This window comes from Sturnira hondurensis, unplaced genomic scaffold, assembly GCF_014824575.4.
Source record: "Sturnira hondurensis isolate 20B ecotype Veracruz unplaced genomic scaffold, ASM1482457v3 Scaffold0021143, whole genome shotgun sequence".
Taxonomy (NCBI): Eukaryota; Metazoa; Chordata; class Mammalia; order Chiroptera; family Phyllostomidae; genus Sturnira; species Sturnira hondurensis.
In genome coordinates, this window is record NW_028093774.1 from 18,249,538 (window position 1) to 18,273,191 (window position 23,654).

The window sequence follows — 23,654 nt, forward strand, 5'->3', positions numbered from 1 at the left end:
CCCGAGCCGAAGTCAGAAAACCTGGGCCGCAGCGCGAGCACCCCCACTCTGACTGCACGTACAGAACTGGATGTCATCCTGCCTGCACAGTGCTCACTGCAGCAAAAGGAACATCCAGTGAATATTGCCTATCCCCTTGTATAACCAACACTTCTCGTAATCCCACTCTAAGCTCCATATCCTGGGTGGCTTTAAGTACATCCCCTTGGGCATCCACAGAAACACAGATAAGCAAGTCTCTGCCATAGCGTGACCAGCCGGTACTATAGCACATGGGTGTGTCTGTCCCCAGGCAGCAGCTGACCACCTCTTACTCATCTTCACGCTCCCCAGCTCCTAGCACAGCACAGGCTCAGGAAATGCTTGATAAATGTGTGATAAAGGAGTGAAGGACATGGGATACGCAAGTGGAAGCTTATTTTATACTCCGCAGCATCAGGCAATTAGTTGATACTATTACCTGCCTGAGAGCCAGGTGTTCGTTCACTGAGCTAGTGATGGGAACTTCCAGGCTGGGCCAGAGTTACCAGATCTGGTCCACGCATCTGGACACACAGACCCTCTGGGCCCATCTATGGCAGCAGCTGAGAAGAAGCCAAGCAACCACACTGGGCCATCGAGAAAGACCTGATTCCCAACTCTCTCCAAGAACTCACCACTGCCAGAGGCTCCACCTCCCTCCAGAAGCAATGTGTCAAAGCACTGCACTGGTCACCCCAGCCGTGGCTTTTCCTCTCATCAGCCAAACCTTACCATCCTCAGGTGGCCAGTGTAGACACGCCCTCAGCCTCTCCACCCCTGTTAATCAATCCGGAGAGCAGAAATATAAACACTGCCTCCACTTCCCACGGTGTCTTCTAAGCCACGTGAACACCTCAGTCCAGAGCAAGAGACCTTCCCATCCAATGTCCTGAGATACCCGCCCCAAGCGGGGCGCTTCCTAACAGCCCTGGAAAAGCCGCTAAGCACTTCGAGACCCACCTCCCACATTCTCCAGACGTCCTGAGTTAAGGAAGGCTGATCCCTTCTGAGAGTTAACCGCCAACCTCTCTCTACAGACTGTCACAGGGCCCCAACCCCTGCTTCACAAAGAGGTGCCGCTGGGGAAACAGGCACAAAGCCCGCGAAGGATAAACTGCATTAGAACAGCAGCGTCGACGTGCGTCCCATTCCAACCCCTATGAGCCCTGCAGGGGACATCAGGACGGCCCTCGGAGACCAGCGCCAGTGCCAACTCCTCAGCAGGGTCCATGGGCGCCCCTCCTTCTGAACCGTTGGAGCTCTTGCCAGCAGGGCCTCTCACCAAGTTGCAACCGTGTGGGGTCTATTTCCCACAACAACCGTCTTCTATTATACAGGCAGTTCTACCGCAATGCTCGAAAACACAGATTTGTTCCAGTGCTAGTGACAAGGTAGGGAACAATTCAATCACAGTGCAACTTTTGCATTTGCTAATGTGCGCTACCACCCACAAGAAATGCCACTCGAACACAGAAAGCTGTGCCCAGCTGAGCCACACCACCCAGGAAAACACAACACACGCGTATCTCAGACACCTCCTCGTGTGATGTGGGTCACCCGCACCCACACCTGGTGTCACAACTTGCTGTCCAGTTACAGGCAGCCCTTTTCCCACCACCTCACAGCAAGTGGCTCCTCTTCTGACGCCCACCACTTCGCAAGCCGACATCAGGGTAAAGTGCTACGTGTCCTGGCGTCTCATGTATTTCTATTTAACATGTGTAAAACTATGCTCCCACTTTTATCAGATTCCTATCTTGTTTTATTTTCTGTGTCGCTGGTGATGTTCTGAGTGTTTTGAGCACAACCTGTTTTCCCCGTGATCCCTGTGGCTTCTGTTGAGTGACTTTGCACACTGTGGATATTTCTAAGAACACACACATTTGTTTTGGGAGAACCGGCTGTATAGAAAGTGAGCTGCTGTAATATACATAAAGGGTAGGAACAGTGCCAGAGCACAGTATCATTCACCACCATCATCACCACCATTGCCCCATGTTTCATGGGGCAGAGACTACAGCTTACAGGCCTCTGGGTAGCACTCAGTGTCTTGAAACTGTAGATCATTCAATAAACATCTCTCTGATTGACTGACAGGACAACGATTACATTTGGTATTTCTCTGTAATGTTGCCTTCCAGGGCTTCAATGTGCACCGTTCAGGAAGATGTCCCCATTCACATCCTGCAAAGGGGGGATGCTCGGGGCTGGGATCAGCCCTCCCCTGCACTCTCCCACCAAGCCACCATGCCCCCATTGCCCTGCGCCCTCCTACCTTTAGGAAGTCAAATTGCTTGAGCATTTGGGCCACTTTCTCTGCATTCCTCCCTTCGTTGAGGAAATCCAGCTCCAAAGGCAGGTTCTTCTTGGCTTCATCCACCAGCCACATGAACTCAAACTCCGGAAACAGCTGCTTGACAGCCAGAAGGAGCATCTGAAATCCACCAAGCACCCCATCGGTCAGCTCATAGCACCCCACCAAAACATCCTGCCCTCCTGCCTGGGTCTAAATGTTGACGACTCCCCAGGCCTCCCCTGGAACAAGGGCGAGTGGGAAAACGGCCCCCTGGGACCCATCAAAAGTAGCCCAAATCCAAGATGATAAAAAGCCACCAGCCACCAGCAGTCACAACAACTACCACTTGCTGAGTGCTCCCCACGTGGCCAGCACTGGCTCAGCACCTCACTGATTTACTCCACTTCATCCTCACTGCTCTGGGAGGTACACAGCACACACTCTGTCATCTCCCCATTTCACAGATGAGGAAGCCAAGGCTCTGCCAGGTGTGCAGATTTTTCTGAACTGGCCCATCGAGGAAGCAGACATGGAATCCCACTTGGGCCCACCCAGCCCCCAGCCCCTCACTCTTCAGCACGTTGCTGAACCGCTGCCGTTGCTGCCCCCAGATCTGTGTTCGAGGTGCTGTTCACAGAGGGCTGGAGCTGCCACACCGGCCTGCGGTTTTGATCGTTTCCAGGGCTGGCTGGTTGGGGCCTCGGCACTTACGTTGCTTTCTAGACTTTTTTGGTACATCAAAACTATTTTGTGTTAAAAATTAAATTGGAATAAGAAGACAAGACTAGGTGATACAAGAGAAGTAAGAGATAAAGCACGTGACCACATAGATGAAAAGCTCGGAATGTTGGCAATTTGCCCCCCACCCCTCCCGGGGATTCTTGAGTGAGGGCGGGATAAAAAGGCAGGGTTTTGGAAGACTTATCTGGCATTTCAGTTGTCAGTTTAATGATGTGAAATTAAATGTCACTGGCAGAGAACCAGAGTCCAGTGACATCGGCAGAGCATGCTCTGGCCCCTCTGCGGGCAGGGCCTCGGCTCTTAGGCTACCTCCCCACTGGAGCTGTGATCTGAGACAGCCTCACAAGTTCACCGACAAGGGCTCTCTAGTGGGTGCGTGAGGCTGACGCCAGGGCCGTGGGAGAGGTTCCAGCATTCCAGGAGGGAAGCACAGTAGGCAACTCTCCTGCTCTCCAATAAGCCCTCCTGGGGAGACCACCGACCAATCCTCCCAGTCACTCTTGGCACAGATCATTATCCAGTTCTCTGAGAATACCCGTCTTCACCCTGGCTAGAGCAAGGACACGAGCAAGAACTAAGGACCCAGGGGCCCATGGTACCTTCCCCAACTGTTATGGACCAAATGCTTGTGTGTCCCCATCCCCAAATTCGTATCTGGAAGCCCTAACCCCAGTGTGACGATGTTAGGACATGAGGCTTGTGGGGGGCTAACTGGTTTTAGGTAGGACCATGAAGGTGGGCCCCTGTGAAGGGATTAGTGTTCTCACAAGTGGAGAGAGAACAAAGCTCACTCTCCCTCTGCCACACAAGGACACCCGGGAGAAGGCAGCTGTCTACCAGCCGGGAAGAAAGTCCACCCCAGGAATTGAATGGGCTGACACCTTCATCCTGGACCTCCAGCCTCCAGAACCATGAGATACAAATGTCGCAATTTAAGCCACTTAGTGGCATTTCATTACAACAGGCCTAGCAGAGCAAGACCCCACCCAGTCTCTCGGGGAGGATGTACTGGGCCCCACCCGGGTGCCGGGTGCCCTGGCTCACACTTCTTTTCGCCCTAGTCTGTAATACGATGCCCAACACTGAGTTAGGCACAAGTGGTACCAAAGAAAGCAAGCCAAAGCAGAGACACTAACTACAAAAGCACGTCCAGTTTTGTTTTGAAACACCAGTCCTAGGCTATGTGCCAGACACGGTTCTAAAATAATCATCACACAGGGTTATTGTATTCAATTTCTCTCAAGACTCTTTTTCATTTCATTCGGCTACAGTCTAATTTCTTTTAACTCTTGTCTAGTCTGTCACAGGCTACACCTGTGACCTTATGATAATCAATTTGGTTTATGTTTTGTTTCTGTTTGTGTCACAGGAAACTAGAAGGCAGAGGTGACAATAGCCAGGCCCAGACTGCAGGTGTCAGACACAGACACCCAGGTGCAGCGTCCTCCAGCCTCACATCTTGTCACGATGCCCTCAGAGGGCCCTTAGCTGCGGCCAAAGGGGAGGCAGAGCTGGTGCACAAGAAACAGGAGCTCCTGCCCAGGCCAGGGCCAGGGGTACACACGTCGTCATAGGTACCTGAATTCCTCTCTGAGCTCTGAGTTGAGGCAAGAAATCTCTTCAGACTTCAGCTCCAGCCTAAATTCCAGTGGTTCTCACCCAGTAGGGACAAGAGAAGGGGCAACAACGAGGCTGAGTCATTTGTTCAATCAATACTTACAGATTACCTCCTAGGGTCATGACCCTGGGCCAGCGGTGGGTATACCCAGGAAGTCACATGCAACCTCGTGGGGCTTATACCTGGGGACGAGGCTTCTGGCTAAACAATACATCCTCCTCATTCACAGTATTGTCACTGCTATTTGTGAAGCTTTTAATTATCATTAATATCCAAACAGCACTGATGGGTACTTTAAAGATTTTTCTGTTACTCATCAATTATATAGTTATTACTAGTGCTATTGGTTCTTATTAATACCTAATGTCCTTAATCATAAAAGCAGTCAAAGATTTTATTGACTGATATTAACTGCTAATAACTAATTAGTGAAATAATTCATAACCCCACAAAAAACTGCACTGTATTCATAAAACTCGTCTCTTAGAGAAACTCGTCTCTCCGCAGGGGGAGGGGGAGTTACTTCCTTGGTCACTTTACAGTGAAGGTCAGTTTAATGGGAGGTCCATGGTTCTTGGCTCTCGAGGAGGGCGCCATCCCTGTCACAGGAAGTTGCCGATTTGAAAATTTGGCGCCAGCTGGGAAGCCCAGAAAATGTACGTGCTCCCATCATTTTTCATATAAAGCAGAGGGTTTTCCAATCCCTTGGACTTCAAGGGAGTTGCGGGGAGGGGTCCGAATAGGCATTGTCTGGTCCGAGTCTAAAATGGTTTGGGCTGCTGCCATTTTAGACTCTTCTTGGCTGAGGAAAAGAAAATAAAATTCAGTTTCACCTTCTGTTTTCATTCAATTCCCTTCTTAAGAATCTGCCCTAGTAAATTCACTTAAGGTTGTTGTTTTGGGGTTTGTTTGTTTTGTTTTTTTTGACAACAGATGCAATCAACTAAAATAAAACAGGTGTTGTTATCAATTTGACTTTTTGCTTTTTCTTCTGAAATGTATCTTCTCCATAAAATTCTTCCAACAGCCAATATTTTCAGCACTGCCTAGCACATAGTCAACACTCAGCAGATGTTTGCTGAATGTTCATGGGAATAAGTGAGTGAATGAACAAATGAATGGACAAATGACATTTCAAAGGGTCTGTCCTCTCCCCAGAGACAATTAGATGTTCACAGGGGTGTTATTCCAATGGATTCAGTTTTCTTGCTTCTGAGCTCTTAGTGGGAAAAGGGATTATCCCTGAATTTTGGGGAACTATAGTTTTGGAATGCCCGAGAATTCTCTACTTGATTTGGAAACTTCTGAATCAATCAAGGTATGCTCAACAATTAATACCCTCTTCAAAGTAGAATAATGAAATTATTTTCCTAGTGGGTCATTGGCTCACAGAAGGAAAAATCAATTGTGGGTCATACAGAAATCTCACGGGAAAATTAACAGACACATAAAAACGTGATTACTATTTATAATAGCAAAAAATGAGAATGGTCATTATTTAGTACCTACTACATGCCAGGCACTGTGCTACAAGGTGCTTTATAAATGTGCTCTCATTTCCTGCTCTTCTTGTCCATTTGACAGGAAAGGAAACTGGTTCCGGGAGGTAAAGGCGCTTCTCAAGGTCACACAGCTTGTCCTTTCAAATACAGGACGTGGACCCAGGCTTGTTTTGCCTTTTTTCTTCTTCCTCCTTTATGTAGGCCTGTCTCGTGCAATACAATACAGGACGCTACAGTAGGAAGCCTGAGATAAGGCAGAAGGAGAGCTTTGTAAACTGTAAAAATACAACTGAAAGGCGAGTTCCTGTTATCGAGTTATTACATATTATGAAAGAAATAATGTTCTATGGAAAATAGCACACTAAATAGAATACCTACACAGATATCCGTACTGTAAAAATGGATGTTCGACAAGGATCGAAAATCAATTAAGAACAATGTAAATAACTTGCCATTCGTGGGTGTATCTTGTCTGATAAGTTATGGAAATGCATAGTGTTCAGAAAACAGAATTACAGGGTAAAGAGAAGCTTCCATGGGGTTGCCTACAGTGCTGGGTTTTTAAAAATATACATTAAAAACTAAAATCAACTGTTGGATTCTGTGCCACACACAAACATTACTTAGCCACCCACTGTCCGGTCAACAAACTCAGGAAAGAAACAAGATGACGGACAGCACACATGGAAATGTTCAAATAGGTCAGAACAGGACCATCACAGGTCATTTTTAGAGGCCCCAGGACAGGTGACATCAAATGGTGGACCAGCGTCTGGTGCTCAGAACAGAGTCCCAGCCCAACACTGCCACACACCTTGGCAACAGGTGGGACACGGAAGACAGGGTCCCCAGCCAGGAGCTGGATTCTTTACGGGGTGTTGAGTAAGGGGGTATTTGGCATCAAACTCAAAAGCTGCAGAGATCACAGGGAGTGGCGCAGGGTGGTGTCACCACTGGGTACCTTGGAGTTATGATCTAATCACCAGCTCCCCAGTCATCCGAGTCCTACCCTGCTCTCAAACATTGAGGATGACAGTGGGGTCCCGTCGGCTGAGCTCCCGGCAGCCGTGGGCCAGCAGGAACCGCTGCAAAGCCAGCCCACCAGCAGACGGATGGACTCTGCCTTGTCAGTTCACCCCTTCCTGCTGAATCATTGTTCCAATCTCTGGGCCCAATTAGTCTGGCTCTGGACAGCCACTCAAATCAATAAAAGTCCTTGGCCGTGCATCTACAAGTAGAGGTGCCCCAGCTATTAAGGGGACAATATCAGGTGATAATGACAAAGCTGAAAAACACCCTTGGCTGTGCCTTTCCCTGTTGTGCAAAGTCACCAACACCATCAGGTTCATCAAACACCGCTTCCCGAGATTCGGCCTTCGTCTCTCCACCACCATTCAACTGAGACTGGGCCCTGCTTTCCCCAAGGGGAGGGCCGGGTTCACAGCAGACACAGAACACTAGGGCGGCACATGCTATTAAGTGCCAACACAAAAGCCATTTCCCCCACCTTCCTGGCTAACAGAACCTCAAATATGTTGCATCTTTCATGTCCTTCAAGGAAGGCAGGCCTTAGCCCGAGAAGGTGAATCATGATTGGCCAACAAGCCAATCAGAGCGGTCTTATTTCTCTTGCTGAGACTGATCTAGGCTTGGGCATGTGGCCTACTTCTGGCCAGTGAAAAATGAAGGGAATGCTACTGAGGGGCTCCTTTTTGATAAGGGATATCAGGGGGGAAAACAGGAGCTTTTTGGGATCTAGATGTCATCTACTCATAATAGCAGAAACGGCTGCAGCTGTCATGGGACCACGAGGGGCACTGCCTCGGAAGGACATGTCAGGATGGCAGAGCAGGAGACAAAAGGAACCAAGGTCCTTAAAAGCATATTGAAGTGCTGGATTAGCCAACATTGGAGAAGTCGACAGCACTGCCAGAAGTCTTGAAGCATGAGATAACGTAGGTTACTATTATTTACCCCACTTTTAGTTGGATTTCCTGATACCTGTGGCCAACAACACCCTACCTGATACAACAGTAGTCCCCACCTCCTCACTCTCAAAAGTCTGATGCCTGTAAGACCTTACAGCAGATATACCTTTGGACTTATAGGCTCACTTATTAAAAGTGCACATATCCAGAGGTTAAGGCTCTAAGTCACTCTCTCCTTAGTTTGAATTACTTCGATCAGAGAGCCTTCCCCTCAAGACCTCACTGTGATCAATCCCAGGGTTGGAGAAGACAGAGGAACAGTCGTGGGCAGTGGGAGAGAAGGATGGGGGCACACAACACCTGGAAGCTGTGGCGAGGAAGCACCTGAAGGCTATGCGGAATACTGGCCTTGCCAGCCCTGTCTGCAAGTTCCCAGTGGCTGAGGTGGCCCTAACACTCCCTAAAAACTGTTCTTCTCCTGCCAAGCACCCCTGAGCACCATTCTGGGGTTGTCACTAAAAACCAAGGCATCATTTTAGGTCTGGACTCAGGAAAAAAATAGTCACTTTCAATATAAAATAAAATGAGTCTTCCAGTCAGGCTCTTCTTAGCTTTACAGCAGAACACGGCGACCCAGGTGGAATCTCTCCCACCAGAGGCACAGCTTGGAGAGAAGGCAGAGCCACCTGGTCCTGTTGCTAATGCTGATGGTCCACAGAGGTGCTGACCTCAGGCCTCGCTTCCAGCTTCTCCCCTGAAAGCTGTGAGTGCAGGTCCCCAAGCCACCGTGTGCTCCCAGCCCCAGCTCAGCCACCACGCAGGAGCCACTTCGTATTCTGCACACGGCCACTAGGCTGTACTTCCCAAGCAAAGCATCCGATGCTTATCTCCAGAAGATGCCAAATCTTTATTACTGCTATTATTGCCATTGACCTTACAGTCACCATTACTTAGGGAGGCAGTGAGGCTCTGAGCAGAGAAAACGGGTGTCAGCTGTACTCCACCCAAGAGGGTCCTCACAACACTGCTGGCCAGAGACAGGTTCCCACCTGAGGCAGGAGTGGCTGCTGGGCCTCAGTACGCCCAGGGGTCCCCCGAGATCCCAGGTCACTCCCAGCAATGGCCATTCCATAGACACTGACAGGTGCTCCGGAAAACTCAGGTTTCCAGGTGGCTTCCCAGGGCCACCCAGCCACCCTGCTCCCTCTTCCACCGTACACAGCAGCTGTTCCAAACCTTCGCCCCCACTAGAGCCTCCAAAGCCACCTCATACCTCCTCTTTCTCAGCAGATGGTCTTGCCTCCTACTTCAAAGGAAAAAATAGAGGCTATCAGGCTGGTACAATACAGCTGCCCACCTCCCCACCCTGTCCCCCTCTGCCCACCACCCTCGTCTTCACCCAGCCTCACCACTTTCCTCCAGGCTCAAAACAAAGGCTGGCCAAGGCTGACGTTTCCACCTGCATCCCTGTAACCCAATCCCTTGAGTCTCCTCCTGGACCAGGTCTCTCAGTTCCTTCCTCTCCGGAACCTCCACTGCCCTCACCTGCTGCTGCCGTCCTCATCAGCTCCCTGACCTCTCCCTGTGCTCTGCTCTAACGTCTGCCCTCACGCGCCCCCACCATAGAGGGATGAACTTGAAGAGCGGTCCGTGTTAACTGTCTCCATGCCCTGGGGCTCAGTCCCACCTCACCCCACTCACCCACTCTCCTTGCTCTTCCCAGGAAATCTACATGACTAAATCCAAAACAGGCTTTTAAGAACTTTACTCATTTGCTCTCCCCTCTGATGACATTGAGTAGTTCAGGCAGACTCTACTCTCCTAAACAGCTGCAACAATATCTCCCATTCTAATGCTCTTCTAGAACCTCGCCACACCCTGCCCAAGAAGTAGGGTCTTCAACCAAAGGGGCCTGTGTGACACCTGCTCTCTCCAAAGGGGTAAGGAAGGAGTGACCTACATGACCACCAAGGCGCGGCCATAAACCTGTGACACGCTTTCCGCCTCACTCTCTTAGGACACTTGTTTTGAGAACCTGGCCACCACGCTGTGAGGAAGGCCACATGGCCATGGAGCGGCTGACAGGGAGGCGATCCAAGGCCATGGCCCACAGCCAGCACCCACTAGCCAGCCACGTGAGGGAGCCACCCCGACGTGGGTTCTCCAGGTCCAGTCAAGCCACGCAGCCGGCGCTGCACAAAACAGACGAGCATCTCTCCCAAGCCCTGCGGATCTCAGACCCATGAGGAGAAAACACAGGACTGTCGTCCTAAGACTGTCATTCTGAGTGGTTCCTGACTCAGCCCTCAGTAACAGCATTCTACTCAACCCTGGGTTCACTGCTCCGACCTCCTAGACACATTTCCCAAAGGATGATGCTCCTCCGAGTTCTTTCCTCACCTCTTTTTTTCACTCTACATAACTAACTCTTCTGCGTGATCTCAACGACTCCCCCAGGTTCAGCTCCCATGAGTTTCCTTGTTGACGAGCCCTAAATCTGCAGGCTGACAGAACTCCCCCGATCCAAAACTCTTGATAGCACTCTCTTACCCAACATTGTTGCTCAACCACCATTTCACTTGGCTCTGAAAGTGAAATTCATTCCAACCCCATTACTCTCATTTTAAAAAAACTACATTTCCCAGGCTCCCTTGCCATCTGGCTGCCCACTAGGTTTGGCCAATGGGCAATGTTGCTGTAACACTGGGGGACAGGAAACGGTGGAAATCTGCTACCTCAAACAGCAGCTGTGGCCAACTTCCAGGTGACACCGGTGACATCTCCCATCAGGCAAGTTCACCACGGGCCCAGCTTCCGCCAGGGGCCCCAGCTCCTGGACTCCAAAATGCGCCTATTCTTTGTCCCTGCACTTTGAGCATGGCTCCCTACTGTTGAGGATTGTCCCACAACCCACTGGGTTTCCCAGCAATTCTGTCCCCTGTGAGCCCCATTTTCTCTTTCAAATTCCCTCTGAAATACTCAGAGCAATTTCTTTCTTCCCAGCTGGACTCAGACTGATACATATGGTTAAAGGAATCCAAACCTTTAAGCCCATGGATTATTTTAGTCTCCTCCTTCTCATTCATACCAGTACTTGCCCCCACCCCCCATAAAGCTGGTCACACAGTCCAGACAATGCTACCCCTTGAGACCGCCCCTCTCCTGCACCCCCATTACACTGCTCTGGTTCCCATCATTATTCCTCTCTCGGACCACGGTAGCAGCCCCTCAATTAGTCTCCCTAGCTACAGTCTTTCTTCCTTCAGATACACCCTCTGGGCAGCCAACAGATTTTTATTTCTAATGCACATCTTAACATAACATCCTCACCAACACAAGAGGAAATCAGATCAGCTCTACACAGTAAACATGTATTTATTACGTATACCTCTCCAGGCCCGAGCCTGGAATACAAGGCCCTCCGTGTCCTGTCCTGCCTACCTTCCCAGCTCATACCATCTGAATCAGTGAAAGTTCTCCAACCTCTTCCTCTAAGACCGGGGGCCTTCACGCAGGCTGGGCTGTCCTTCCCGCAGGCTGGGCTGTCCTTCCCCTGCCCAGGTGTCTCATGGGCTCCCTGGTGACACCCCCTCCATACCTTCATCAGTCCAGGCACAGTGCTCCAAGCTCTTTACAGACCCCCCCACCGCCCCAATGGGGCTCCTGTCCCCACACTACGGCTGTCTGCATAGAGACCTGCTGCTCCGCTACACAAGGAATTCCCTGGGGATGGAGATGTTGCTCCTTTACCTGATGCAGAAGAGACATTCGGTGAGTGTGTTAAGTGTAGGCAGAATTCAAAGAATAAGCTAAGAGTCCAAAACGAGAAAAGGGAGCAAAGGAAAGGCAAAGAGAAAAGGAAGGAGACGGACATGCTGGCAGCTTAAAGGGACTGCTGACCCCTCACGGAGGGTGCTGGCTACCGGCCGAGCCGTGGCCAGCTTAGCCGTCCTCCCTTGCTCTGAGCACAGAGCTTGAAACGTCCAACGTCCAGAGACACAGTCTCCACTAGAGCTTGTCCAGGGCCATTTCTACGCACGCACGTTTGTTCATTCAACGCATATCAGACAGGCGCACATGAAATCTGTAAAAATATTTCTTTGTGATCTTCCTGTCATTTTTGTATCCCTTGGCTGGCCACATGCCCTCTTTTGTTATACTTTCACAAGCTACAAGGTAACTTTTCTACCCTGAGGAAATCACCTTTGGTTCATCTCAGTTCTACAACATTCTCCCGAGGTCCCCTTGGCCCCAGTGCTGTTCAGTGTGTTCTGAGACCATCCAATGCAGTTCCCAGGAACAGACCAAGAACCGACCAACCCGGCCATAGGGTCTCATGGTCGCAGCGTCGTCACAAGCTCCTCTCTCCCACTCTGCTGCTCAGAGGGACACATCTACCCATCAGCCTTGAACCAGTTTCACTGGTGCTGCCGGGATCGCAGGGAAACACAGAATGAATATGCAGGGCAGTGAAAGGGGCAGGTCCTCACCTCCATCAGGAGAATGTCCTTCGAACTCTGCGCTTGTACCTTTGGGTGCTGGACCTTCACGGCTACCGTCCGACCGTCACGCAGCACCGCCTTATGGACCTGTGCCAGGGAGGCAGCTCCCAGAGGGGTTTCGTCAAAGCTCACAAACAAATCATGGATCTGTCGAGAGTAGAGAGAGGACGGAACAATTAAGAGGACTCAATTCAGTGAGAGGGGCCAGGAGGATGGGCCAGAGCCAATGCCACCTGATGCCCCCACAACAGGTTTTCTGCTCTGTCAGTTGTATGCCAGCCCAGCTCCTTGCCTGGGCCCTTTTCTGCCACAAAGATTCACACCAAGCATATGGAGAGAGTCAGGAAACAGGTGTGGAGGGTATGTTCTCATACATGTGCAAAGGTGTTCAGAGCACCTCCAACTTAAGGCCAAAGAAGTGCTATCTAGAATGTTTACAACTGCTCATAATCCTCCCATTTAATTACCCACCACTGTGTCTCCAAGGCTCTCACATATGGATGTAATCAAAGGTTTACAGAACCCAGGGCAACCCAAGACAGGGGTCAGATGGAAGATTTCCAACTCCACCAACCTGGAGAGCTCGAGGGACCCTGGCGGGAGGCCGCAGACCCCACAACCACCTCTTGTTCCGGCCTGAGCCCATTCTCACCCCAGCCACCCTGCAGAGACTCCATCCCAGGCCTGTGGGTCCAAGCCTTGTCCTCGGTCCTCACCTGCAATGCCACCCACAGGCAGCCTGGGGCAGGTCCCCTGTTCCTTCTGTGCCTCACTTCCTCTATGAAGTGGAAGACATACTTTTATTCTTCCATCTTCTCTTCCCTTCTGCCTTCCCTCCTTCCCTCTCAGAAATGTCATACTGATTTTCCTGAAGGAAAAAGTCTTTCTGGCTTGAGTGTTCACACCTACATGGTCCAGATATAAATATTCTACCAGATGGGAAGGAGGCCCCCAAAAGGCTTCTGCACGACTGACCAAGGCTGCAATTCTCATCCTCTCTATTTCGTGAAGTCCCTGGACAGCCTCCCAACTCTGCAGAGCCCAGGCATTCGCGCACACACCTGTGCAGATGGAAGGGTGCAGGCACACACTTCCCCTCCTCCTCATACAGCCCCCAGCTCACAGGCCACATGAGAGGCCTCTTCAGTCTGTGCCCCCTGCCTCCCTTTGTCCCCTTCAGCAGCAGATGCCCAGCCCCTCAGGCTCCCTCCTCTCCGTGGACTTCCAAAGTCACGTGACCTGCAGCCACCATCCCCTCCCCATTTGCTAGGCTGCACCGTCACTTTGCTAATCTTGTCTCATAAATCACTCCCTCCGGCCCTGTCATCATTTTTTTAGCTTTCACTAAACTCTATCCCATTTATCAACATCCTGCAGAAGCCAAAGGTCCAGGCAATGTGGGAGGGGCCTACACTTCCCTGTCACGAAAGATGGGTACGGACTGGTTTCCTTGTCCCCCTTCTTCCTCCTTGGGTTTTTATCCGTATCCCTCCCAGTGCCTACTGATCCCTTCTTCCCCAACCATGCACCCATCTTTTCCCCTCCTTTATGAGTTCAGGCCCTGTGAGAGCCATATTCTTCCCCCATCATCCACCCCAAAACCCTGGGTCTCTCTGCACAAGACCTTTTATCCTGGACCTTGGAATAAGAGAATACAAAGGCCACCATCCACATACACATCATTAGAATATCAACTCCCAGTGGGCAGGGACTTTTGTCTATTTTGTTTGCTTTGAATTCCCTGCACCTAGAACAGGGCTAGAATGAGTCAGTAACAAAGATTTGTTGAAGGAATAAATCTATTATTCTGTTCATTGGAAAAGAACTGGATGAACTCTTTCTTCCTTTTGAATGGCTGAACCTTCCTGCTCTCACACTCTGCTAATCCAAAGGCCTCAAATGTAAAAGCACATGTCATGTGTGGGGTTTACCTAGGTTGACTCCACCTGTTACCCCAGAGTGGGTGTGAGACCCAGACTTAGCCAATCAGAACCCTAAATACCCTGGGTCACACTGATTGGTTCTGAGATAGGCATATGACCCAGTTGGTCCAATTGGATTCTATTGTTTTTCCTTTTGTTTGAACTGTAGGAGAAGGGATTCTTTCTTTCTGCTAAAATTGAACTTGAAGCCTACAGATACCAGGGGTCACATTGAAGAAACAAAGAAGAAAGCAAAGCCAAGAGACAGAGATAAGTAAATCCTGATCACAATGGTTGAGTCCCTTGATCTAGCCATGCCTGAATGCCCACCCTATAATTCCATTTTTTGTTTTTGTTTTTTGCTTACGGCAGTTTGAATTCTTTTCTGGCACATACAACTGAAGGGGCTCTGACTGATATGGTATGTTCTCACACCAGCTGGGATTAAATTAAAGAAACACAGGCATGGTGCCCAGAATCTGCAAGAGGCTCAGTAAGTATGAGTGCCATCTTCTCTCCACTCTCTTGCTAGGACAGGGATCCAGGAATTGAGGGGAGGTATTACTTAGCAATGTTCTGGCCATTGCACAACGAGATCAACATTCAGTACCTTTGGAAACCCTCTGGTAGCTCCTGAAGGAGTGCCAGCAGCTCTGGACTCGGACCCTCACCTCCCAGACCGTTAGAATGCCTGTCTCCCCACTGCAAAAGGACTTGGGAGTGATCTGACCTCACTCTCTGGGAGTACTGGCTCATTCTCTGAGAAGCACAACCAGTCTTCAAATCAGTGTCACTGCAGGGACACTGTAGAGTCACTGCAACCAAAAAGTGACATGGAATCACTAGACCTCTGTGACAAAAACAGCTGCCAAGAGCACACCAAGGGGGAGTGAAGAAAGGAAAGGGCCGAGGCAAGCATCCCAATCTCCAGCTTAGATGAAGCCTGGTCTGCCACATCCCCAGGGGATAAGACAGGGGGCATCCCATAATGACCTCCTCCCACCAGGGAATGGAAGCACCCAAGCCAACTCAGCACCCTGAACACAGCCCAGCTCTGAACACGTGTCCAAATTCCCAACTTGACCGGTGGAAGTAAGGAGAAGCATGGGAGATGAAGGTGCACCATTCATTCCGCACAAGGAGCCTGTCAGGCAGGTACCCCACCCTACCTCGGTGGGGTGGTAGGCAGGTGGTCGGCCTGCCTACCACCTCCCCTCTCTATCAGGGAGCAAGTCACACGCCCATACCCTCCTGTGCTCACACACACACACACACACACACACACAGAGTAATTGATTGCTAGTGGATGTTCCTTGCTGGCTTATAAAAAAGGTAATTAAAGATGGGTGCTACAGCCTGTAATTAAATATGAATAAAGTATCTCTAAATGGAACCTTGATTCAAAGTGTTCAGCGGAAGTACTTTAAGCTGATAGATAGTAAGGAAAAATAGACCCTGTCCTGAAAGCAGAATTACACCCCCCATGTGGCCGAAACAAACGACACCCCCCTCCAATGAGGCCTGGTCCCCCAGCCCTTCCAGCAAAAAACCATTAGCAGAAACAAACTGCGGCACGGGCAGCAATTAGATTCAAGCCGGGCCTCGGCTGCCTCCGGCCACTCGCAGCAACCTGTCTCCCCTTCTAAGGCTTTCTCTCCCCCGGTCCTTTTTGTTTTCCTCTGGGTCTGGTGGCAAAATCAATTAAGTAAAACAACTGCATTTTAAAATGACTAGTTATGTGCTTTTTAATTACTGTCGGCCCATGATCCAAATATATCGATGTCCTTGTCTAAAAAAAGGAAAAATAATCGGGAAAAAAGTTTCTCTAGCATTTTATGGTCTGGTTTTTTCAGGGGGTGTGTGTACGTTTAAGAGCAGAAAACACTGGTCGGGGTCCACAGTCTACCCAAAATAAGGAGAGAGGAAGTCATTCCTGTACTTTCTACCGTCACACCTGACAGTGACAGCAAACGGGTGGCACATGCACTCTTGTTCCCTTTGTGAGGGTTGTGGAGGATGTCCCTAAATGTTTAAATACTCCTGCTTGTGCAAGGTGGAGCCGGCTTCCTGCCGCTTGCGTGTGAGCTGGACTCAGTGCCCCTCCTGACAAACCGCAGGTAGAGGAAGGGTTCTGTGTGACTTCTGCAATGTCACCGGACGGCACGCGGGCAGCCCGTGGAGGGCTCAGGAGCCCAGGCCACCTGCCAACAGTGAGCCACCTTGGCAGAAGCACTTGTCCCCTACGAAGGCCTCCGGGCGGCACAGCCCCGGCGGACGGCCTCACTGCCCCCTCAGGAGAGACTCTGACCTGGAACCTGACCCACACAAACTAAGAGCAAATGTTTGTTGTTTGAAGATGCTAAGTTCTGGGGTAATTTGTTATGCGGCAACAGCTAATTCATACACCCCAAACACACCTGTGCCAGACCTCCCAATCCCAGCATTCCTTTCTGCGGGACCCAGATGGCGCCCCAGAATCCCTATCGACACAGAGCTCCCAGCAGCCACTATCAGGTGACCAGTGTGAACACAGGAAACAAAACCAATTTGCCATTCCTCGGCTTCAGCCAGTCGACAGACACAGGGTGGGGGAAGCACGCACGTTCACAGCTGTGAGTACCTGAAACACAGAGTTTATTTACGTATTAATCGTTGTATTGTTTTCCATACAAACAACTGTAAGCCTACTTTCACTCCACCCTGTACTTACTGCAGCCTAGAAAAATACCGCATGGCGGAAATCACGCTAGTACGTGGGCCCACAAAACAGACGCAGTCCTTGACCACGGCGGACCTCAGTCCGGCAGAAGGTAGCGGCCTCTGCAAAACACACCTGCGTTTCAGCAGGCCTGCTGGAGACAGTGACTCCTGCCTGGGCCGCTGCACACGACCCTCCAGTATGGCCCTGGGGGGCCCAGGGAGGGGACAGTCATCGAGTGTCTCTCCCTCTCCCCACGCCACAGTTCCTTGCCTCAATGTGGGAGTACCCCGCCCCCAGCTTCCCACTCTCAGCAATTTATTATAATAAAAATAATAATGACAGTAACAGCTCGAGAACACTCAGACCCTGTCTTCCACGGAGTTTGTGTTCTCTCTGAGGTTCAGGGAGGCCAAACTGTTCGTTCTGCGGAGCTTTTAGGTGCTGCCCCTGCCGAGCTGGGAGGGAGGGAGGGAGGGAGGGAGGGAGGGAGGAAGGAAGAGGTAGGCAGCAGAACCTGAGCCCATTAGGACAGAGTGATTCAGACACAAGCCCTCACTCAAACACCCAGGCTCAAATTCTGGCTCCCTGGGTGTCCCAGCTCGGGCAGTATATAACCCCTCTGTACCTCAGTTTTCTCTTCTGTAGAACGGGAATTTCACTAGCCACCTCACAGAGTTGTTTTATGAAACAACACACATAGTGTGTCTGGAGTACAGCCTATAGGAGACCCCCACAATTAGCAGGAGCCAGTGCCCCATCTGATGCCTCCAGGAAGTGGGCAGCGTGGTCCAATGAAAAGGACACTGGACAGGGTCAGCAGTTCCAGACTCTCATTTCGTCCTGTCAGTGAGTAGGAGCCACCCAGAGACAGTAACAGCCTCCTAACTGACCCGCCCATTTGTACTCTTCTCTCCTCTAAGCCAACCTCCGCACGCAGGTGAGTGTTCCAGACATAGGCTAACCACATAGCTTCTCTCTGCTCAAACCACTTCACCGGCTTTCCGGGCAGCAAAACCCTTATCACAACCCACAGGCTCTGACCTTGCCTTCCTCTCCTGCCCCATCTCCCCCGCACTGACTCCAGCTCTCCCAGCCTCTTCCGCCACCAGCACACTCCCTCCCTGCCCACTGCAGGGCCTTTGCACATGCTGTCCCCTGTGTCCAGAAGACTCTTCTCCCTCCTCCTCGTTCAGGTAACTCATCCTTCAAGTCATGGCTCAACTGTCACCTCCTCAAGGAAGCCCCCCAGTGTGCACTCCCAGAGTTCATGTACCCCCCTCAAGGGCAAGTCCACAGCTGCACGTTTGCCTTGGTTTGAATTTGCTTACTCTCCCTCCTCCCTTCTAGACCATACAGACTTCTATTTTTTGCTCAGCACTGCATCCAAGGCACCTGACACTCAGTAAGTGCCATCTCCTAATGACCGGATGGAGGTGAGTTTCATTCTTCCCTAACCTCTTCTTGGTGAGGGGACTTTGGGCCTTGCAGATGCTCCAGGAGAGTTAAAAGACCCCCCAGAAGTGGCTACGGTTCCTTCAAGCTGACCAAAGGAGCCCCCCTGGTGCTGGGCACTTCGAGAGCTGTGGGAGGAGGAGCTCTGTGGAAATGTTGTGATAATAATGATTAATAAAAAAGCAGATAAACACCCAGTGTGGCTGGCCAGCCTGGGAAGCCATCCATTAGATCTGTCATTCATTACCGATGGGGGAGGGGGCAGTCCAATCAGATCTCCTCAGCTTAAGCAAAGCTTCTGTAAATTGTAGGCTGCAGGCGCTGACATTTGATAAATTATTCTTCATAATCCACTGTTGGCTGTCATAAATCTAACCTTTCAACGTTCCTCATCTTAATAACTTGTACAGCCTCACAGGGTGACGTTGCCTGTGTCTCTGCCTATGACAGAGATCTCTGGGGTAGAAGCAACCAGAGATCCTAGACAGTGCAGTGCGAAGCCAGGGACCCCCACGGCCAGAGCCGCCCAGGCAGACAGCCCCTGGGAAGGGGGTCTCAGTGCAGAGGGGATGGGCCATCCTGGGAGGCGTGCGGTGCCAAGGGGCCAAGTGCCTGCACCCCATCAGAGGGCCGAGAGACAGGTGGTGACGGGACTCAGACCTGAGACTCGGGCAGGCTGACATCTGTACCCTCCACTGCAGGTCAGCTCACGTGAAGAGGCACCACCTCTTTTTTAATTTGAGCATGGGCTGGCATACGAGATGTCAGGATATCTCGCTCTGTAGGACTGAATGTCCCACCATGGATAACTCCTTACATACGCATGTTTGTGGCCCTCAAAGTGCTCTTACATAATTCTCAATTTTCTCTTGAGGTTAGGTAGAGGAGACATCACTGCTCCATTTTAGCATGAGGAACATGTTTGCTAAAGGTCACTTGTTTACTCATCTGTCAAGTGTTTATTGAGTTACTAATATGTGAGGGCACTGTGCTAGCTACTGGGGACTCGGTGGAGAGTGAGTCCAAATCGGGTACAGCCTCTGCCCTCTGGAGTCATTACTGGAACTTGAAGTCCAGTGGGGACACAAGAATTAATCAGGTAAGCACAAATAAACATAATATGGCCATCTCTGATAAAATATCATGAGGGGAGAGGTAGCTGGTACCATTAAGGGCCTGTGTTCGGAGGATTAAACCTGGTTAGGGAGGGCTCCCCTGAGGAGGTGTCAAAGAACTGAGATCTGAAGGCCAGGGAGCCAGCTATCTAGCTGAAGAAATGAAGGACGAGCCATCCAGGCAGAGGAAGCCGCTCATGTGAACTATAAATGAAAGGAATGAGAGGGCGACAGGAGAAAGCCAGAGAGAAGATGGCCAGCAAGCCCCAACCCGGGTTCCAGGACGGCCTGGGCTCCCCAGGTACCCCCCACCTGGGAGGGTTCCTGCATCCATAGCTCCGCCCACCGGGAGAAAGCCCAGCCACCGGGGCTCACATGCATTTCCAGCGAGGCCCAGGAACTCACAAACCTGATGAGCTCGACCCCAAAGGCCTTTTTTCCAACAACCTTGAGACGTCCCTACACCCAAAAACACAGGAAGAGGGAAAACAGAGCGTCCTTGCTTATGGCGGCAGCATTTGCTATCACGACAGACTCCCTCAGCTCCCGGGGGTGGCCAACAGCCACACAGCAGACGGCCTGGCTGGGTTCCCGTGCGTCCGAGCCCCAGACAGAGAGCTCAGGTGCCCAAGCCCTTGCGACCTTCCCAGAACGCCCGAACGCGTCTCTCTCAGTAGGAAGTTTTCCAGATTCGCTTTGCACGTGATAACAGCAGGGCCCAGGGATTTTAAAAGGAGGTAAACCCAGATTTCCTGCGTCTCCCGGGAAGACAACGCCCACACTGGGGAGAAGCACACACACTACCCAGCAAAGGGGAGCAGTGGTGAAAAACACCAGCTCTCACAGCGGCGGCCCTTCCCGCCACCGTGTAGCCCTGTGGCGAACTACTTCGCTTACGGACCTTCTAAAGAACGGGAGTGACGACGTCAACACCCGCTTGGTAGGGGCACTCCAAATGTTAAAGGGAAGTATTCATTTAGAGCAAGGGGGCGGCGCACTACAGCCTGTGGGCCAAATCCAGGCCACTGCCTGTTGTTCGTACAGCCCGTGAGCGAAGGATGCTTTTTGACGTTTCTAAGCGTTTGAAAAGAATCGGAGGAATAGTATTCTGCGACACGTGAAAATGACGGGAAATGACTCCCACGTGCATGAGGGAAGTTTTATCAGGACACAGCGTGCTCATTCAGCACACACTGTCTATTCTGCTCTCACCCTGTTCTGCAACGCCAGAGCTTAGCCGTTGTGACAGAGTGTGTGGTCTGCAAAACCTAAAATATCGACTGTCTGGCCTTGTGCTAGGCAGAAAAATGCCACCCCCAAAGATGTCCATGTCCTTACCCCCAAACGTGTGATTAAGCTAAGGCTCTTGAAATGGAAAGAGTATCCTGATTAGCCTGGGGGCCCAACGTTTCACACGGGTCCTTATAACAGGGAGGCAGGAAGGTCAGAGCAGAGATACGACAAAGGAAGCAGAGGTCAAAGGATGAGACAGAGCTGGGGAGAGAGGGAGAGAGAGAAAGATGTAAAGATTACACTGCTGGCTCTGACGGTGAAGGAGGGGGTCACCAGCTAAGGAATTCAGGCAGCCGCCAGAAGCTAGAAAGGGCCAGGAAAGAGATTCTCCCTACAGCCTCTTAAAGGGATGCCGAAAGGAGAAAGACCTCGTAGGCATGGACAACAGTGCGCTAACTGTCCTTATACAACAGCCGGGGTGTTGTATAAGGGGACTAAATGGTACTGGGGGAAGAAGGGTACGAATTCAGCCGACACCTGAATTTTCGAATTTCTGACCCACAGAATGGTAAGATAACAAATGTATATTGTTTTGAGCCACTGAATTTGTGGCGATTTGTTACAGCAGCAATAGGAACCTAATGCAGGCCCTTGACAGAAAAAATGTGCCAATCCCTGATGCAAATAGAGCATTCGCGTAACCACTCTTAGCACGTGTCCATTTTTATCCATTTGCTGTATTTCCCAGGGCAGTGGTGAGATCAGAAAGCTGAGGAACAAGACAAGGGGGTGCACACGCAGTGTGGGGACACGGGACAAGTGTGAACTCTTCGTCCGAGCCACCATCTCCTCTTTCCTGGATGACCACGAAGCCTAATTGGTCTCCTGGTCCCTCCCGCACCCCGTAGAAGCCACTGCAGCCTGAGTGCGTCATTCTCTGCACGGCGCCCATAAGTGGCTGCCAGGAGAGCACCTCACGGCTCCCAGTTCTGCCCTGCCAGGTGACAACTCAGCACCAGTCCCTGTTTCGGGCCCCAGGGGAAGAGGTCTTTTCCTCCCCTGGGGCCTCTAACAGTATTATTCCTTCCCAGCCCCAGGCCAACTCCTAACAGCTGCCTGGCTATGATGACATTAGCCCCAGTGAACCCTTCGCAGGAGCTCCGTTTCCTCTTACACCTCACACAGAACCACCGCCCTCACTTTGCACAGCAAAGACGAGGAGGGCAGTGGGGTCACCAGAGACCTCTCACCACAGTGGTGATGACACAGGTGATTTGCAGGGGCCGCTCCAGCTGTTAAAGTGGCAGGCTCTCCTGCTCCAAAGCCACTTACAGGGACATGGACACACACACACATTCCTAGTGCTCTTAAAAAGATCAGGGTGCCAATGACATTTTTTAATATCTGGAAACCAGAAACCCAATGGGGTCCAGCCTTTCAGTGCAGAACCCCAAACTATTCTGCCCCACAGAGGACTCACCAACCTTCTCTGACCTCCAACCCATCCCTCCTACTCAGAGGAGAGAGGGGGACACTGCAAATCCCAGCCCTGCCACAAAAAAAAATCTTCCCCCAACTGCTAGAGGGATGACCTGCTACCGCACTTGCCCCCACTGCCCCCTTCATGCTGTGGTCATTTCTGAGGCTGTCCCCCACTGTTCATGCCAGAACCCCAGGAGCCGATCATCGCATCTCCCTCCCCCTCAGCCCCTCCCCACTTAATTCACCCCTGACTGTCCAAAATGCCTCCCTCCACTCTTCGTCCGAGCCACCATCTCCTCTTGCCTGGATGACCACAAAGCCTAATTGGTCTCCTGGTCCCTCCCGCACCCCGTAGAAGCCACTGCAGCCTGAGTGCGTCATTCTCTGCACAGCGCCCATAAGTGGCTGCCAACCAGGGGTCTCTGCACAGGCCCAGCGCCCCCCTGCCCAGCCTCCTCTTTCCATGTCTGCCCGGCCACCAGCGCTCCCTTTCTGTCCCCGGACAAACCCACACTCTTTCCCACCCAGAGCCTCTGCATTCTTTATTCTCTCCGTCTGACCCTCCCTTCCTCCAACTATCACCCCTGGCCTCCGCGTAACTTCCTCAGAAAGGCCACCGGGCCACCACAGACTCAGCACCCTATACTTTTCCCTCACGGCCCTTACCACGAGTGTCATTAGATTGTCATTGCTCTGATCCCTTGTGCCACATCTGCCATTCCCGGTGACGGCATCTTGCTCACCCACATAACCCCTGGGGCCCGCACAACAGAAGCTCAGCAAACATGCGCTGAGTCAACAAAAGAACGAACAAATGATCGGTGAAGTCCCAGAGGGAGAAAGGCGGCAGACCGTGCAAACACGCAGGAACCCCGCCTGTGGGACAGCCGAGCTGTGCACCCGGCCGGGCACCTGCCCCAACCTGGGCCCAAGGCTCCTTGCTTCCAGCTCCAGGCCCAGGAGACACCAGCCCCTACAGTCTCCCTCAAGGTTCAGATAGCTCCCCCGTGCCAACCAACAGCGTCATCCTCAGCCCTGCCTCCACTTGTCAGCTCAGGCACTCCACCCAACGTGCCCTCTCCTGCTTCTCCCACTCCCAGTCCTCAAACCCTGCTCCGGCTTCACCCCCTCCCTCTGTGCA

At 51.4% G+C, this 23,654-nt stretch overlaps 1 protein-coding gene across 3 annotated transcripts in view; it reads right to left on the minus strand.

Moving 5' to 3' along the window:
- Positions 1 to 23,654, minus strand: part of ADCK1 (aarF domain containing kinase 1) — a 118,701-nt gene that overhangs the window by 30,080 nt on the left and 64,967 nt on the right. For all 3 annotated transcript variants that reach the window (XM_037031500.1, XM_037031498.1, XM_037031499.1), the window contains 2 exons: positions 12,597 to 12,755; positions 2,297 to 2,455 (listed from right to left, as the gene is read on the minus strand). In XM_037031500.1, coding sequence (XP_036887395.1) covers positions 2,297 to 2,455; positions 12,597 to 12,755 — 318 coding nt within the window. The remainder of the gene's footprint in view (positions 1 to 2,296; positions 2,456 to 12,596; positions 12,756 to 23,654) is intronic.